The sequence below is a fragment of the Cyprinus carpio genome, chromosome B22, assembly GCF_018340385.1.
Source record: "Cyprinus carpio isolate SPL01 chromosome B22, ASM1834038v1, whole genome shotgun sequence".
NCBI classification, from domain to species: domain Eukaryota; kingdom Metazoa; phylum Chordata; class Actinopteri; order Cypriniformes; family Cyprinidae; genus Cyprinus; species Cyprinus carpio.
This window is the reverse complement of record NC_056618.1, coordinates 34808245-34827373: the sequence shown is the minus strand read 5'-3', so window position 1 is coordinate 34827373 and position 19129 is coordinate 34808245. Positions and strand designations below refer to the sequence as shown.

Below are 19129 nucleotides of genomic sequence, written 5' to 3'. Positions count from 1 at the left end.
CTTTGGACCACTGGGCAACAGTCCTGTTCTTCTTCACCTTAGCCCAGGTAAGATGCCTCTGGCGTTGTCTGTGGTTCAGCAAATTCCTTGACACGTCTGTGTGTGGTGGCTCTTGATGCTTTGACCCCAGCCTCAGTCCATTCCTTGTGAAGTTCACTAAAATTCTTAAATCTATTTTGTTTGACAATCCTCATAAGGCTGCGGACTTGCGGCTCTCGGTTGGTTGTGCATCTTTTTCTTCCACACTTTTTCCTTCCACTCAGCTTTCTGTTAACATGCTTGGATACAGCACTCTGTAAACAGCCAGCTTCTTTGGCAATGAATGTGTGTGGCTTACCCTCCTTGTGAAGGGTGTCAGTGATCGGTGTCAATGATTGTCTTCTGGACAGCTGTCAGATCAGCAGTCTTCCCCATGATTGTGTAGCCTAGTGAACCAAACTGAGAGAAAATTTTGAAGGCTTAGGAAACTTTTGCAGGTGTTTTGAGTTGATTAGCTGATTGGCATGTCACCATATTCTAATTTGTTGAGATAGTGAATTGGTGGGTTTTTGTTAAATGTGAGCCAAAATCATCACAATTATCAGTCTGTGTGCATTGAATTTATTTAATAAACAAGTTTCACAATTTGAGTTGAATTACTGAAATTAACTTTTCCACGACATTCTGATTTATTGAGATGCACCTGTATGTCTCTCGCATAGGTCTGAGATTGGCTCGATACCAGTTTGACGCTGTGTTCACCAGAATTTAAACCTCAGTTACACTGAATGGCTGGTATAGTGTCCCATTTAGAGTCTTTAGCATTCTTTTAAAGTAAATTTTACGGCTGTCAGTGTAATACATCATGTGAAAAGTCAATTAATCAAATGTTTAAGATCCATTCTTAAAATACATCCCTCCACCATCACACTCCATCATAAAAATACAATTTTGGTCTGATATTCAAAGCAGTTAACACCTTGGCATGATAACTCTTATATTTTTTACAAGAGATGCTGATACAGAAAGAGCAAAAAGAATGAGATAAAATGATAAAATAACTGAATAAAGATACTGAATATTCTTTGTTGCATTCAACAAAGTGGGAACTAGGTTGGACTAGGTTGCTAAGTGGGAACTAGGTTGGACATTGGCCATCCAGCATTGCTGAACAAAAACAGGGCAATAAGTATAATTACTTTCTTCATTTTGGCCAGACATTGTGGCTAACACAAGACAGCTGCATTTTTGTCAACACTATCTATATTCATAGCAGCCACTGGCTTACATTGTTCACATTATCGTGTGTCTAAACGACCAATTTTACTTCCAAAGTTTTAAGTAAACATGCAAAAATAAAATGATAAACCTTTACTTGGCTAGTTAACTGAAATAAAACGATCAACTGCACATACCTTTGCTGAATCGTAACTTGAACGGTGGTTTCACGCTGATGTATATATATATTCTTATTTTGTGCACATTCATTGGTTTTTGTGAATATATATATATATATATACTATTTTTTTCATGCACATGAATTATTTCTTATGCATGTGAATTGGGTTAGGCCTGTGTGCATTGTGTCTTTTGCGTGAATTATTATTGAGATCATTCTGGCTCCATGTCTCATTGTTCACTAAAGTGTTACAATCATGTTTGTTGAAATATATTAAATGAAAATAATTCAAATTGAATCTAATAATTTATAAATATATTAGTTATGTTCCATTAAATTTAACTATAGATAAAATCTTTTTTAGTAAAACTGTGGAAGAGGTAAAAGATTTAAGTCAGTGCCACTGCCCAGATAGCAACATAGTGTCGGCCCAGATCCGGCTCACATCTGGCACATGTGGAATGATGATCTGGCCAATATGCAGAGGTGTAAAGTCCAGGGGTCAGAAAGTAAAAGTCCTGCCATGTGTTTATTCCACCCATCAACTCAGCCAGCTGATTTCACCAGAGCAGGAACCAAGTAATTCCTTTCACAAGTCACAAGCAAGTCTCAAGTCAAATCCCAAGTCCTAAAAGAGTTCAAGTTAATTAGATAATTAAGTGACTAATTAAATGATGATTGCACATTAGTGATGAACACCTGCTGATAACAATCAACATCATTGAATAAAAAAGAAACACAAAAACTACAACTGACTTCAGCCACAGCCTTGGATGGAATAAAATGAAAAACAAACAAACACACACACACTAATTTCCGCAAACCCATTCTTTTCGGAAAGATCGGCTCATTGAACCGGTTCATCAGTTCTTGACGTCACCAAGCAATAACATCTAGACGCATTTATTTTCTTTTTTCAACTCAGTGCAATGTTGTATAAAAAATTCAAATAATTCATATGTATCAACACATATTGAAACATTCAAAAAGTTAAGTTATTTGTGTGAAAGTATATTGCTGATTATTATCATATAATTCACTTAAGTTAATGGTGTTTATGGTCACAGTTTCATTCGTGGATCTTCTTCAGATACCACTCACTGACTAATACTGACTAGTCAACTTGGATGGCACAAACATGGATATATTCTACATGCCTACAGTATAAAGAATGAAAAACCCAGTCTTATAAAATCCTTGATTTCACTTAAGCATAGAGATGTAGTCAAGTCCAGCTTTGTCGAGTCCAAGTCAAGTCCAAGACCAGGACTAGTCGAGACCGAGTCCATGTCAAGTCCAAGTCCAAAAGTTTCGAGTCCAAGTCAAGACCGAGTCCAAATGAAAGAAAAAAAAAAGGTTCCTCTTCAAGACCACATACTTAACTAATGTATGTGATGCGAGAGACAGCATATCTCCTGTTCTAAGAAAATAATTTTACATTATTATTTGTAATGATCAAAAAGCATGTGCAAAGTAACAACTCTGTAGGACAGGGGTCTCCAAACTAGATCCTGGAGGGCCAATGCCCAGCAGAGCTTAGCTCCAACTGGCCTTAACACTATCTGGAAGTTTCTAGTGTGTCTAGTAAGAGCTTGATTAGCTGGTTCAAGTGTGTTTAATTAGGGTTGGAGCTAAACTCTAAAGGACACTGGCCCTCTAGGACCGAGTTTGGAGCTGTAGGGTCAAATTATTTTTATGTACTTTATTTACATTTTATTCACTTTATAATGCTGCTGTTTGCTGACATTATGTTTGTGCTCAAAAATTAAAATGACTGATGCCTTGGCGCAGCACACACACATGCAAAGTTCAGGATATGACAAATGCGCGCAGTTAAGGCTAGAAGGGATACGTTTGGCTTTACTGGGCATGCGCACATAAATTCAGCGAAATTTTTGTCATACTGTTCTAGGGCTTCCATAGACTAGTCGAGCGCTGTCGGAAACAATCGACTACTCGAGCATGTATTAACCATAATGCATACAAAGAGATTGCAAGTGCGTGAATTTTAGGATTACAATATTGCGTGGAGCTGTTACTTTCTATGACCTTATCTATGTTGCATGTAAAAATAAAATATGTAATGTAATAATTAGGGGTGTGCCTGAAGCCGAATACCTTATTCAGAATGGCACGGATAATGGCTTCAAAAACGAATAATGGACAAGGAATAATTCTGCCTGAATACTTGGCTGAAGCTGGCACAGTGCGGTGTTCGCTAGATAACAGTTGAGCCAGGGGATCAGCGCAATAGTATACACTGACCTCTAAAGTCACGAGTGTGAAGTGAATGAATGTAAACTTCATGAGTGAAAAGAGCGCAAATCAAACACCGCATTGCTGTTGCCTCTCCGTGCATCTCTCAGAAACATGTTTGCATCTTTATCTTTTGCTGGTTTGCGCAGCACACGCACATTTGTTTAGTGAAGTTCAAAAAAAGACTTGCTTGAGTTCTGCGTAATGAAAATGTGCGCATTGAATGGATTCAGTCGTGTTCAAATGATCACTAAACGTTTGTCATGACATCTCTCTGCTTGCATGATAAATATTATTTTAGAAATTAATAATTATTTTAGTTTAACACGACACACTTGTTCAGTGATAACTATGAAAAAAAAGATAAAAAGTCATAACGGTCTTATCAAGTAACTGTACGACGTTGTATCCGAATGCAGATACGAAAAATGTTGTGATTGTTACAGATACAAATACTGGCTGTTACATGAAAATTTAAATATGTAATGTCACAATTATAAAGCTTTGCAAATTTACATATGTAATTGTTGCATAAGGCTATACATAAGCGTTTATTGATAAAACAACACCTATTTAATGTGTTTTAATTTACAATAGAATGAACCACGAGTAGTCAAGTATTTTTTAAATAAAAAATCGACTAGTAGAAATCAGTAGTCTTGCAACCCCTACTGTACAACATTAATTAGTATTTCATTATTGTAAAGGGTAAGTTTAAGGCTAGCTAGGTGTAGACATTAATAAAACACAATCTAACAGGTAGAAAATTAAATTAGAAACATCTAAACTTTTCAGACCGCAGCAAGTGCGCCGCTGGTCATGCACATCCTTTCCTGTAACAAAATTGAAAGCTAAGCCAAGATGGAGAAGCAGCTGATCATAGCTGTACAAGGATAGCCATTTTTAAAATTAATTTATTAGCATAGCTACTGCAAGGGATTTTTAGTGCTGGAAATCCATTTATTTTTTGCTGAAACTTCTGTGTCTTCATGGAGAGCAGGTAATGGTTGATTAGCAACAGCAAACTCCACTGGAGCGCAAGCAAAGCGCAGGCTACAGAGTGCTTTGGAAAAAAGGAGAAAGCGGCGCGCCTAGCGTTTTCCACACGTTTTCAGTCGCGACATGCAAATGTGGTTTTGTTTTGAAGGAGATTTTTTTTTTTTTTTTTTTTGCTGGACTCGGTCGAGACCAACGAGAACATTTGGCGAGTCCAATGACCAAGTCCGAGACAAGTCCAAGTGCAAACACCAACAAGTCCGAGACGATAGAAAAATGTCTCAAGTCCGGACTTGAGTACTAAAGCCCTACTTAAGCAACTTTAAATATAATATGCATGCACAATAAACTGTTTTAAAATTTATCTACAGCACTCGACAGAAAGGTTTTTGCAGGTTTTAATAAAATGTAAATTAATAACATTAATAATAAGCATATTTCCATTCCAGTACGTGCCTCAGGCTTGCACAGTATCGGCAACTCATTCATCAGAATCTTCTGTAATCCTCGGCAAACTTCGCCATGGGTCATTCGGTTCTTGTTGAGTCCTCGGTAATCCTCTGTAAACTTTGACAGTTGTTTGAACTGGCTCAATCGGTTCTTTTGAGTTGTACGTGCTACTTCGGCTGTGCGTCCTGCATCATCAACCTGGAACTAAAGTTCGATTTGTTAACCGGCTCGACTGCTTACTTCTTGAGAACCGGCTCAAAAGAACGATTCATTAAAGAACAGAACATCACTAACACACACAGACAATATCACCATTATTGTGGTCAAGGTTTGCTTTAGTTTGTCCCTTGACTCTTTTAATAATTTTAAGTAATTTGCTTCTAAGCAATTGCAATATTGTTTCACAGCAAACATTTGTGCACTGCTGCAAAGCTTGAAGTAGCAGATTAGTTTATATGTTCTGCTTATGACTCATTTAAATGAACACCACAAAGTGGTCTCTGTCTGGTTTGTTGAATGACATTCGGCTATTACAGAATTGCAAAAAAAAAAAAAAAAAGTTATTTTAAAGAAATGGCACCGTAATGCTTCAATTTGTGAATTTTGACTACAATTTAAAATAAATATATATATTTTTTACATAAGATCTATACTGTTATATTTAAGTGTGAAATTACATTATATTCCAGGTTAATAGTTGCATTACTTTCACAGTAATTTCACAGTGGGAACCTGACTAACTTAGACTAATAGTCTAAAGTCTATAATGGGATCAGAATCTGAGTTACTCTCACTATCTGGTTTGATAATTGTTAATGTATGTTTTTCAGCTAAAATTGCATAAGAAAACAATTACATTAGACACATGAGTCAAGCACTGCTAACCCAGTTTAAAATTTTCTTTGCAGTCTTTCTAACTGTCGTATTACACAGGAAGGCTGTGCCGCTTTGATTTCAGCTCTGAGATCAAACCCCTCACACCTGACAGAACTGAATCTGAGTGATAATAATCCAGGAGACCCAGGAGTGAAGCTGCTCTCTTCTCTACTGGAGGATCCACACTGTAAACTGCAGAAACTACAGTGAGTGTAGTCATGTTTTATTAAATAGTTTTTACCTGTAATGAGGTCAGTGTTTACTTTAGTTGGGCTCTTGGCCCTTGACTTTTAAAGGGATCCTATTAAGCTCTTTTGCAAAGTCTTGATTTTATTTTGTGGTGTACTAGAACAGGCTATCATACTAGGTTGTTCGAAGTGATTTCTGTTTAATAAAATATCTCCTTTTGAATTGGACTTTAAGCTTTGTTCCTTTGCAGATCTTTTTTATGTTCAAACAGCAACATTACAGACTTATTAAAGTTGAAAAAGTGAAAAAGCATAATAGGACCCCTTTAAATTTGTATTTATTTATTTATTTTAATTTTTGATTGCTTGAACTGTGTGTGTATAAGACACATTTGTTATGGCAAAGAAAACAATGAAAATGTCTGCAGATGCTGCTTATGTGTTCACAATATAATCACCATGAGCTTATTAAAATATCTCTTAGAAATGCCTCTGATTATATTGATCTTGTCCTGTAGAATCACAAGGCTGCTGTAATCAGTAAGATTAACACAGATATTGGGTTCTAAACAAGATCAGTGTTTCAGTTCACAACATTCAGTTATTATGCTGGTTAACATCAGGTGTCTTCACTAGTAATTAATCATCACTTAATTAATAACTTATTTCATTAACTTTACACTGTTTCAGTGTTAATATTAACACAGCCTTTACGCCAGTCGTCAGTGTCACATAATCCTTCAGAAATTATTCTAATATGTTGATTTATCATCAATGCTGTTCTTTTTAGCTTTCTTTTCATAAAAGGATCCTGAACAAAATGCCAAAAAAAAATATTAAGCAGCAAAACGGTTTCCAACACTGGTAATAAATCAATATATTAGAATGATTTCTTAAGGATCATATGAATCTGAAAACTGGAGCAACAGCTGATAAAAATTATGATTTGCATCACTGAATTAAATTATTTTTTAAATTATATTAATTATGTATTATATATGTATATAAACTCTGACACAGAGAAGAGTGAAATCTCACGTGATCGCTACTGAACATCTGAACTTAAGGAAACAAATGGACATTGACAGATCTTCTTCTGTCTGTTCTGCAAAATTAAAACAAATGTATATTCCTGTAAGCATAAATATTGTGAAAATTATTTATTGTGTCTAGGCAAAGTCATTCCTCCTGGAACAGAGCTAACACGGGTTTAGCGGGTGTTCATTTCATACTTTGTGACACCTTATTTAATGTATAAATTATACATTATATTCATGTATAAGGCACATGTACAACAAACTGGTAACGTCATGGTGGTATCTTGTACTCTAATTGAATGTAGCCTATACCTGTGGAACCGTAGACAGCACATGCAGTGTTCATCTAACAAAGATCTTCATAGCTAGCAAACAATAGCCTTTGCAGATTTGCTTTCAATTGACTGTAGATCCAAAACCACGTCTTCAACGTTCTTGATGTTCTTAACCCTATGAGGTCTAGGGGGTTTTGGAGGCCTGGAGAAGTTTTGACATCCCATGACTTTTGTGCTTTTTTCAGTTGCTTATAAATAGATACATGGCTAAAGTCTAAAAACACTGTAATCAGTACAAACTGGTCTACAATAATACGTAAATATGATTGTGTTTTTGAGAAAACAACGTTTATTCGTGGTTAGTAAAAAACTACAATTTTGAAGTCACTGAAATAAGTTCATAAAACACATACAAAACATTTGTTCACAATTCAAGTTTTCAATTCAAGTTTATTTGTATAGTGTTTTTACGATACAAATCATTGCAAAGCAACTTTACAGAAAATTAAGTTTCTACAATATTTAGGAGTAGCTTATCAGTGGTGACTGTCAGTTTATGTACATATGGCAGAAATGTTCAGAAAGACGTAAACAAACAGACGATTAACACTATTAACAGCAATTATGCAATCAAACTTATAGCAAAATGTGGTAGTTCTGTATATTGTCTCTGGGTTAGCATCATCTGAGGTCCTCTGAGGGGTTGGCATCATCTCTTCTCAGGTGTTCTGGATCCAGACTGGAGTTGTGTAATTCCTAGTTACCACGGGATGTAAATCCTATGGCAAAACAGAGAAACAAATAGAAACATAATTAGCGTAGCTGCTGTTCCAGCCAAGTAAAATTAATTAGTTTAACCCAAGCTAAAAAATAATAATGCGCATTTGATCAGATATAACTGCCGTCCAAAATTATGAGATGCATTATTTAAATGCTTGGCCAAAAGAGGTGTGTTTTTAATCTAGATTTAAACAGAGAAAGTGTGTCTGAACCCCGAACATTATCAGGAAGGCTATTCCAGAGTTTGGGAGCCAAATGCGAAAAAGCTCTACCTCCTTTAGTGGACTTTGCTATCCTAGGTACTTTTCAAAGTCCAGCGTTTTGTGACCTTAGGGAGCGTGATGGATTGTAGCGTGGTAGAAGACTAGTTAGATACGCAGGAGCTAAACCATTAAGGGCCTTATAAGTAATAATATTTTGTAACTGATACGGAACTTAATAGGTAGCCAGTGCATTTTGGACTACCTGTAGCTTGTTTATTGAGGATGCAGGACAACCACCTAGCAGTGCATTACAATAGTCCAGTCTAGAGGTCATGAATGCATGAACTAGCTTTTCTGCATCAGAAACAGGTAACATGTTTCGTAGCTTGGCAATGTTTCTAAAATGGAAGAATGCTGTTTTTGTAACATGGGAAATATGATTTTCAAAAGACAAGTTACTGTCTAATATAACACCCAGATTTTTGACAGTAGAGGAAGTAACAGTACATCCTTCTAATTGCAAATTGTAATCTACGAGATTGTGTAATGTTTTTTGGTCCAATAAGTAATATCTCTGTCTTATCTGAATATAATAGGAGAAAATTGTTGGTCATCCAGTATTTTACATTTTTAACACACTCTGTTAGCTTAGATAATTTAGAAGTTTCATCTGGTCTCGTTGAGATATATAGTTGAGTATCATCAGCATAACATTGGAAACTAATCCCGTATTTTCTAATGATATTACCAAGGGGCAACATGTATATTGAGAATAGCAGAGGACCTAGGACAGATCCTTGTGGCACTCCATATTTTACTGGTGATAAATGAGATGACTCCCCATTTAAATAAACAAAGTGGTAGTGATCGGACAGGTAGGATCTAAACCATCTTAAAGCCTGCCCTTGGATACCTGTATAGTTTTGTAATCTATCTATGAGTATGTCGTGATCTATGGTGTCGAACGCAGCACTAAGACCAAGTAAAACTAGCAATGAGATGCAGCCTTGGTCTGATGCAAGAAGCAAGTCATTTGTAATTTTAACAAGTGCAGTTTCTGTGCTATGATGGGGCCTGAAACCCGACTGAAATTCTTCATAGAGATCATTTTTTTGGAGGAAGGAGCACAACTGAGCAGACACAACTTTTTCTAAAAATTTAGACATAAATTTGCCAGTTCACTAGGATCTAGTCGTGGTTTCTTAATAAGAGGCTTAATAACCGCCAGCTTGAATGGTTTTGGGACGTGACCTAAAGATAACGACGAGTTAATAATATTGAGATGTGTTTTTTCTGCTACAGGTAACAACTCTTTCAGTAATTTAGTGGGTACAGGATCTAATAAACATGTTGTTGGTTTAGAGGCAGTGATAAGTTTATTTAGCTCTTCCTGTCCTATAGTTGTAAAGCACTGCAGTTTATCTTTGGGTGTGATGGATAAAACTAAAGTATTAGACACTGTAGAATCTACATTTGTTATTGTATTTCTGATGTTATTTATTTTATCAGTGAAGAAATTCATAAAGTCATTACTATTTAACTTTGAGGGAATATTTAGATCAGGTGGCGTCTGGTTATTTGTTAATCTAGCCACTGTGCTAAATAAAAACCTTGGATTGTTTTGGTTGTTTTCTATAAGTTTGTGGATATGCTCGGCCCTGGCAGTTTTTAGAGCTTGTCTATAGCTAGACATACTGTTTTTCCACGCAATTCTAAAAACTTCCAAGTTAGTTTTTCTCCATTTGCCCTCAAGACTACGAGTTTCTTTCTTGAGAGAGTGGGTATTACTGTTGTACCATGGCACAGTACGTTTTTCTCTAACCTTTTTCAATTTGATGGGGGCAACAGCTTCTAATGTATTAGAGAAGATAGTGCCCATGTTGCCAGTCATTTTGTCTAGTTCATGTGTATTTATGGGTACACAGAGCAGTTGAGATAAATCAGGCAGGTTATTTGCGAATCTGTCTTTGGTGGCTGGAACAATAGTTCTACTTGGACGATAACGCGAAGCCAAATAGTTATTATCATCAATACGCAGAATGCACGATACAAGGAAATGGTCAGTAACATCATCACTTTGAGGTATGATATCTATATCAGTAATATCGATTCCATGCGATATAATTAAATCTAGCGTATGATTAAAACGATGAGTGGGACTGGTGACATTTTGTTTTACTCCAAAACAGTTTAATAAGTCAGTAAACGCAAGTCCTAATGCATCATTTTTATTATCAACGTGAATGTTAAAATCTCCATAAATTAGCGCTTTATCAGATATAACCAAAAGGTCTGAGAGGAAATCTACAAATTCTTTTAGGAATTCTGTATAAGGCCCTGTCGGTCTATACACAGTAGCCAGAGCAAGAGATACGATAGATTTCTTTTGCATATCTGACAGTGTAACATTAAGCAGAAGTATTTCGAATGATTTAAGCCTGTATCCTGTTTTCTGGGTAACATTGAGAATATCACTATATATTGTTGCAACACCTCCCCCATGACCAGTCTGACGGGGCTCATGTTTATAACAGTAGTTTGGTGGAGTAGACTCATTTAGACCAATATAATCATTTGGTTTTAGCCAGGTTTCAGTCAAGCAGAATAACTGCTTTGGGTGTGAGTGATCTAATGTCAAACTTTAGAAATTGTTTTTGTTCATTTATTTTATGTTTTTCTGGTTTAATCACGATAAGATTTTTTCTTGGTCCTACATTAAATTTTTATTTTGACCTCACTATTCGGGGAAAAGACACAGTCTTAATAGATTGGACAGCGCATGTACTTCTAACATTTAAGCGGGTAGAACAAAAGCCATCATAGCAGTTATTTGAGAATTGGCTTACTAGTCAAATGGAGTGTAGAGTCCTGGAGATGTTGTCCGACAGGAGTTCTGCTCCGACTCTGCTGGGGTGCAGGCCATCAGCACAAAAAAGCCTAGGACGCTCCCAGAAAAGATTCAAGTTATTAACAAAGAGCAGTTTCTGTTCTTTATGCCATGACAATAACCATTCATTTAGAACAAAAAGTCTACTGAACCTTTCGTGTCCTCGTTGATACGTTCACAAGACTGTCAAACCAGGAGCTTGTAGCCTAGAATTTTTGCTTCAAAATGATGTGAAAATCATCTTGTTTACTCACTCACAGAAAACAATAGATTGATTTAAATTTTCTAAGACACTTTTTGTTTCAAAAGGGCATATGCGAGTAGGCATCAACTATCATGAATATTTGTGTGATTCACACCTGAGAAGACAAAGACCCACATAATGAGCTGCATAATGAGCCTTTCAGGCAGGTGTGTGACTGAGAGAGAGGAGTTACAAGAAAGAATGTGAGGACAAAATAAATGTATATATTTTTACGTTTGTAGTTTATTTAGAATATATATATGTATTATCCCACAAAATAACTTGAGATTCACTGCAGTTAAACAGTTTATTAGGAACAATCAAAGCTGACTTTCAAAGCTGAATTTTTAGCATCATTACTCCAGTCACATGATCCTTCAGAGATCATTCTAATATTCTGATTTGTTACTCAAAAAACATTTATTTTTTATTATTAATTTTGGAAAGAGATTATTTTTTTTATTAATTGAAATAACAGCATTGTTTGTAACATGACTATTTTATTTATCATCACTTGTGTGCTAAATTTCATATATATATATATATATATATATATATATATATATATATATATATATATATATATATACTGAATCCCAGCTTTTAAATGGTATAGTGTATATTGTTACACTTGGAGTAAGACTGGAGTAATGATGCTGAAAATTTTGCTTTGATCACAGGAATAAATTAAATTGTAAAATATATTCAAATAGAAAGCAGTTATTTTAAAATAGTAAAAATATTTCACAATATTACTGCTTTAGCAAATGCAACTTTCTGAATTTTGGATCAAATAAATGCAGGCACATGTGTCATGTTGAAATATATAAATGAACGTCACATACCTGGCACTTCCAAAATGTATATTGTTTGTGCGCTCTGAAGATAATACTTTTTTGAAGAGACGTTGAAGAGATGGGAGTGTGTGCCTCGCTTAGTCTTAGCTGTGTTCCAGGTTCCTGAGTGGGCTGCTTATTTGCATTGGCTTGCTTTGCAACAGGTTATTATTTATCTGAAATAAAAAAGTAAGCATGCTGTTTACGCAAATAAACTGCATTATTAACATTATTGGTGATGGTCACTGATACTATTAGTAATTTATAGGAAAAAAAGAACACAATTACCACATAGCACATTTATTGTCAGTGATATTTACAGCTTACTTGATACACTTTTTTTTTTTTTTACCTCAGACAATTGCAAACACCAATGATGGGGTATAACACATTAAAAATATTTACACCAGAGCAGATATTGATGAACAGAAGCTTAGTTACATTCTTGAAACACAAGCATGCTTTGTATGAAGGCCTATAAAATATATATAGTTATAAACATATATGGCTATATTCGTGAACAGAGAATAGCCTATCACAATAAAGTTTTGTCTAATCATTCTTACTGACATTAAGCTAGCAACATTATAACTCATATTACTTTTATATCGTATTGCTGTCTATGTTATAGAACGTTAAAAAAAAACATCCTAGCACGGTGAAACATTGAGATGATGTAAATGAATCTTCATAATGTTTCACCTGATTATACATTTAGTCAGGAATTATAGTTTGGAAAAAGTCTAACTAATAAAATGTGTACAAGTTATATGAAAACTAATACAAGTAGATAAATAATAAAAAAGACTTACTCATGTTTATCTCTGCTGGGTCAAGCCGCTTCATTCTTCTTTCTGAGGTTATTCAAATCTTATTCCTCTCAGCAGTCTTACTGAGGTTAATTATGTCTTGTTCCTCTCAGCGTGAAGCGAACAGTAACATTTAAAAAACGTGAAGTACAGTCTCGCTGCTTTGTTTGCTCTGATGAGGGCGGTTACCCGTGCGAGCTTCAAGATTATAATCTCAATAACGCGCTCACCACGTGGGCGTGGTCGCATTAGATATAATGAAGGGAGACGTGAAAGACAGACATCGCAATGTTTTCATATGGATTACTTTATCACAGAATATTTGTTTTTGGTAGCACTTGCTTAGTTTAAAAGTAGACATGTCAAGCTTTCTATAGATATATCTCTCATGTCTCTGTGTTGAGTATTCACTGAGATACAGTTATTTTAATGATGCGTTTCTGAATGAAGATCACCGCAGACAAAGGCTGCAGACAACGCACCTTGTTTGTTTTCTTTATTTTATAAATGCACAAAATTTTGTTGTTATTATTTGTGGATACAAATAAAAGTAGACCCTTTACAGATTCAAATGATGTATTACTCTTATCTGTACGATCAAAACTGAAAGTGTAATTTAAGTTCTTTACGGGGTTATCAGGAGAAAATGCCTCAACACGTGTATACGCAGGCATCGACTTCAGAGGGTTAAACTTTCTGTTACAACTCTGAGTGAGAACCGCTTCAGACCACACAGTGCATGCGTCAGGGAACTGAACTAATTATTCAAACTGATTCATGAACCAATTCACTGGTTTTCCAACTGATTTGATCAAGCCATTGAACAGAGTTGACTCAAAAGAATGAATCATTCATGAATGGGCATCGCTCATTGCCCAGAGAAAAATAGACTGCGTGTTTGGAATAAATTGAAGCATTTTTAACTTGTATCGCACTAAGATAAAGTAACGAGAGGAGCGTCACCCACAGTAACAGAGTAAAATTACAGTTTTTCACAAAAAAAATGTACTTGAGTAATCTTTAAATATACTTGAAAAGTATTAGTTACCCAAAAAATTTACTTAAGTAAATTTAACTTGTTACTACCCCCACTTTTAAACTGCAAAGAGTCCAATAAATTCATTGCTTAGCTTGTGCTTGGGTGGCAAATTACAATTTCTAAAGCACTGTCTGAGAAATAAAATTAGTGCTCATAAAAACACGCATGGAGAGTTTTTTTTTTCATGTCATGGAAATAAACTCTCCCCCTAAAATCTCATAGAACATTCATGTTTTTCACTCTCTGCAGGCTGTGGGGCTGCAGTATTGGAGACGAAGGCTGTGTTGCTCTGATTTCAGCTCTGAGATCAAACCCCTCACACCTGACAGAATTGAATCTGAACTTTAATAAACCAGGAGACTCAGGAGTGAAGCTGCTCTCTGCTGTACTGGAGGATCCACACTATAAACTGGAGAAACTACAGTGAGTGTCATCACATCTCAGTAACTATGAGGTCTTGAATAAAAGTAAGATTACACAGATGTGTTTTCATAATGCAGGTGCATCTCAATAAATTAGAATGTCGTGGAAAAGTTCATTTATTTCAGTAATTCAACTCAAATTGTGAAACTTGTGTATTAAATAAATTCAGTGCACACAGACTGAAGTAGTTTAAGTCTTTGGTTCTTTTAATTGTGATGATTTTGGCTCACATTTAACAAAACCCCACCAATTCACCAAAACCCCACCAATCTCAACAAATTTGAATACTTCATAAGGCCAATAAAAAAAACTTGGGGCTCCTTTTGCTTTAATTACTGCCTCAATTAGGTGGGGCATGGAGGTGATCAGTATGGAAGCCCAGGTTTCTTTGACAGTGGCCTTCAGCTCATCTGCATTTTTTGGTCTCTTGTTTCTCATTTTCTTCTTGACAATACCCCATAGATTATTTATGGGGTTCAGGTCTGGTGAGATTGCTGGCCAATTAAGCGCACCAACACCATGGTCATTTAACCAACCTTTGGTGCTTTTGGCAGTGTGGACAGGTGCCAAATCCTGCTGGAAAATAAAATCAGCATCTTCAAAAAGCTGGTCAGCAGAAAGAAGCATGATGTGCTCCAAAATTTCTTGGTAAATGGGTGCAGTGACTTTGGTTTTCAAAAAACACAATGGACCAACACCAGCAGATAACATTGTACCCCAAATCACCACAGACTGTGGAAACTTAACTGTGGACTTCAAGCAACTTGGGCTATGAGCTTCTCCACCCTTCCTCCAGACTCTAGGACCTTGGTTTCCAAATGAAATCAAAACTTGCTCTCATCTGAAAAGAGGACTTTGGACCACTGGGCAACAGTCAAGTTCCTCTTCTCCATAGCCTAGGTAAGATGCCTCTGACATTGTCTGTGGTTCAGCAAATTCCTTGACACATCTGTGTGTGGTGGCTCTTGATGCCTTGACCCCAGCCTCAGTCCATTCCTTGTGAAGTTCACTCAAATTCTTGAATTTATTTTGCTTGACAATCCTCATAAGGCTGCGGTTCTCTCGGTTGGTTGTGCATCTTTTTCTTCCACACTTTTTCCTTCCACTCAACTTTCTGTTGACATGCTTGGATAAAGCACTCTGTGAACAGCCAGCTTCTTTGGCAATGAATGTTTGTGGCTTACCCTCCTTGTGAAGGGTGTCAATGATTGTCTTCTGGACAACTGTCAGTTAAGCAGTCTTCCCCATGATTGTGTAGCCTAGTGAACCAAACTGAGAGATCATTTTGAAGGCTCAGGAAACCTTTGCAGGTGTTTTGAGTTGATTAGCTGATTGGCATGTCACCATATTCTAATTTGTTGAGATAAGTGGGTTTTTGTTAAATGTGAGCCAAAATCATCACAATTAAAAGAACCACAGACTTAAACTACTTCAGTCTGTGTGCACTGAATTTATTTAATACACAAGTTTCACAATTTGAGTTGAATTAATGAAATAAATGAACTTTTCACAACATGCTAATTTATTGAGATGCACCTGTATATTAGGGGATGAAAAGCAACAGGAAGATGACTTAATGAAAGAAACAGTGTATATAGCAGGTGAAAATTAAGCAGGCATGACGATGAACCAAGGAAACGTACTCGGTTACTAATGTAACCTCGGTTCCCTGAGATACGGGAACAAGTACTGCTTGTTGTGGGAAACTCTTTTCTCAGAATACTGAAGCCTTTCAATAATGCAGTGTAACTGCACAGCCATTTTTACTTCGACTGAAGCAACAGCTGAGTCATGCAGCTACATAGCATGGTCTGCAGTACTCGTTCCCATATCTCAGGGAACCGAGGTTATATTAGCAACAGAGTACGTTCCCTAATGATACTTCACTCGTACTGCATCTTACTTAAAACACTATGGGAACCAGTACAATCCCGCCGTGCTATGCTAGAGGAACAACTAATGCTTGAACTTGCCTTGAGCACCAATGGGTCCCAGGGGGACCAAGTATTTTGCAGGGAAGCCCCGCAGGAGGTGATAGAGCCAAACTCACAGAGGTCGGCCCAGCGCTAAGTAATCATTCAAAAATAAATTGTACAGCCTCAGAACCCAGTGGGGGCCAAGTGCATACAGTGAAGAAGGCATGAGTCTTAAGCACTGGTTTTGCCATAAGGCCAGAGTAAGTCCGTTTAATCAGAAAAGACCCAAGCCTGTAAGGCCAGGACATTTCAGATTATAAAACCTGGTAAATGTGGACGGTGAGGCCCACAAATTTCTGCAATGGACACTCCGTTAGACCAAGCCCAGGAAGAGGCAATGCCTCTTTTTGAGCGGGCTCTTACTCCCATGGGGCATTGTAGGCCCAAAGAAGAGTATGCTAGCTTAATAATGTCAATTATCCATTTGGAAAGTCTTTGCTTCCTGACCAGAGACCCTCTGGTGTGGCCAACGAGTCATACAAAAAGCTGTTCCGACTGCCTGAATGGGGCAGATGCTCAATATATATTCTCAATGCCCTGACAGGGCAAGGTCCTGCTCTAAAGGAGGAAGCGCTGAAAGAGCTCTTCAGAGCCCTCAACACCGTGGGCAGGTTCCATGTAGGGACAGTGACAGGACGAGGTGGGTTGAGCCTCCTAGACCCTTTCAAAATGTTGTTCCTGCCTACCGACTGGCCAGCTATAGGAGCATGTGAGGCTGCTATGGCTGCTACATAGACCTTGAGCGTGGAAGGGGAGCGATCCTTATCCAACAGCTTCTGCAGGAAGGACAATATCAGAGATATGTCGCAGGAAATTGGGTCTGCGGCACGGGCCATACACCAGGTGGAGAAGACAGAACATTTAAGGGCATAGAACCAACTCATAGAGGGTGCTCTAGCCTGAGATATTGTGTCTAGCATGCCCTCTGAGAGGTCCGCAGGCTGCCATCGAGAGACCAGTGGTGCAGAGCCCACAGCTTGGGCTGGGGGTGCCATATTGTTCTGTTCACCTGAGAGAGGAGGTCTTGTCTCAGGGGAATGGGCCACAGGGCTGCTGAGAGCAGCCGAGACAGCTCTGCAAACCAGTGTTGGTTCCTCCAGAGCAGGGCCACCAACAGAACCTTGTGTTTCTGTTCCCTGATTACCTATGGGATCATGGCGATCAGGGAAAAAGTGTAACGGAGGATGTTGGGCCAGTCATGGGCCAACGCATCCCTGACAATTGAAAAGTAAATTGGGCAGTGAGAGTTGTCGCAAAGAGGTCAACCTCTGCCTTGCCGAAGATCTCCCAGATTTTATGAACCTTATGTAGGTGGAGCATCCACTCCTCTGAGGGGATGTTACTAACGAGATAGCATGTCTGCTTTTTGGTTCAACCTGCCTGGCACATGCGCTGCCCTTAGCGGATGCAAGTTTAGCTGAGCCCATTCCAGGAGGCGCACTACTATAATGAAGATCCACTATGAGGAGAGACCGCCCTGTCGATTTATATATGACACCACGGTCATGCTGTCTGAGCAGACTAGCACATGGTGCCTCCTTAGGTCTGGCAGAAATGTGTGAAGGCCCAAACATACTGCCAGCATTTCCAGGCAGTCAAAGTGAAGCTGACTCGCCTCTTTTGATGGAGAAAGAGGCCCAAAGCCAGTTTGCCATCGCACAGAGCTCCCCAACCAGTGTTGGAAGCGTCTGTCGAGACAACATTCCTTCTGCAGACAATTCCCAGGGGCACACCCCGTTCCATCCACTGAGAGTCTTTCCAAGGGGCCAGAGCTGCTACGCAGGCCTGGTTCAACTTGACACACCTGCGTCCATGACACCAGGCGAGGGACATAACTCACGATGTCCGTTGGCTGGGGAACAGCACGCTCTTGGCAGAATTCCCAGGCACTCTAAATGGCTAATGAGGGAGGATATGTGAGTCTTTGTTTTCCCACTTTAAATTCTGTGTTAAATCCTTTTGTAGCTTCTTCATAGACAAGATTGTTGGTATAAGGTCTCAGATTGATTCACTTTTACCCAAAAGCTGCCATAATTTACAGATTAGTTCATCTTGCCTGTCTGTTTTTCAGACTATTTCCCATTCTGATTTGCTGGCTGTGATTTCTAGTATGAAATTAACCACTTGTTCTCTTGATATTATTCCTGCTACTCTATTTACTAAAACATCTTAGATCATTTTCAGTCTGCTTTTAAGGCTAAGCACAGTACTGAGTCTGCTCCACTAAGAGTGACCTTATGCCAATCACCTGTGGGGTGCAACAGGGTTCGATTCTGGGTCCAGTTTTATTTTCTCTTCATATGCTTCCATTGTGCTCAATTTTTGAGCGCCATAACATCTCCTATCTCATCTATGCAGATGATTCCCAGCTCTATTTACCATTAGATTCTGGTAGTGAATCTGTCCTTTCTCTGCTAGCATGTTTAAAGGATATTAAAGAATGGATGGATGAGAATTTTTTTCAGTTGAACGAAAA

The 19129-nt window shown here is 37.7% G+C and overlaps 1 protein-coding gene across 6 annotated transcripts in view; it reads left to right on the top strand.

The window, feature by feature from the left end:
• LOC109070717 (NACHT, LRR and PYD domains-containing protein 12-like) overlaps positions 1 to 19129 on the top strand; it is a 70799-nt gene that overhangs the window by 13427 nt on the left and 38243 nt on the right. For all 6 annotated transcript variants that reach the window (XM_042748846.1, XM_042748844.1, XM_042748845.1 and 3 more), the window contains exons 8-9: positions 5989 to 6162; positions 14504 to 14677. In XM_042748846.1, the coding sequence (XP_042604780.1) occupies positions 5989 to 6162; positions 14504 to 14677 (348 nt within the window). The remainder of the gene's footprint in view (positions 1 to 5988; positions 6163 to 14503; positions 14678 to 19129) is intronic.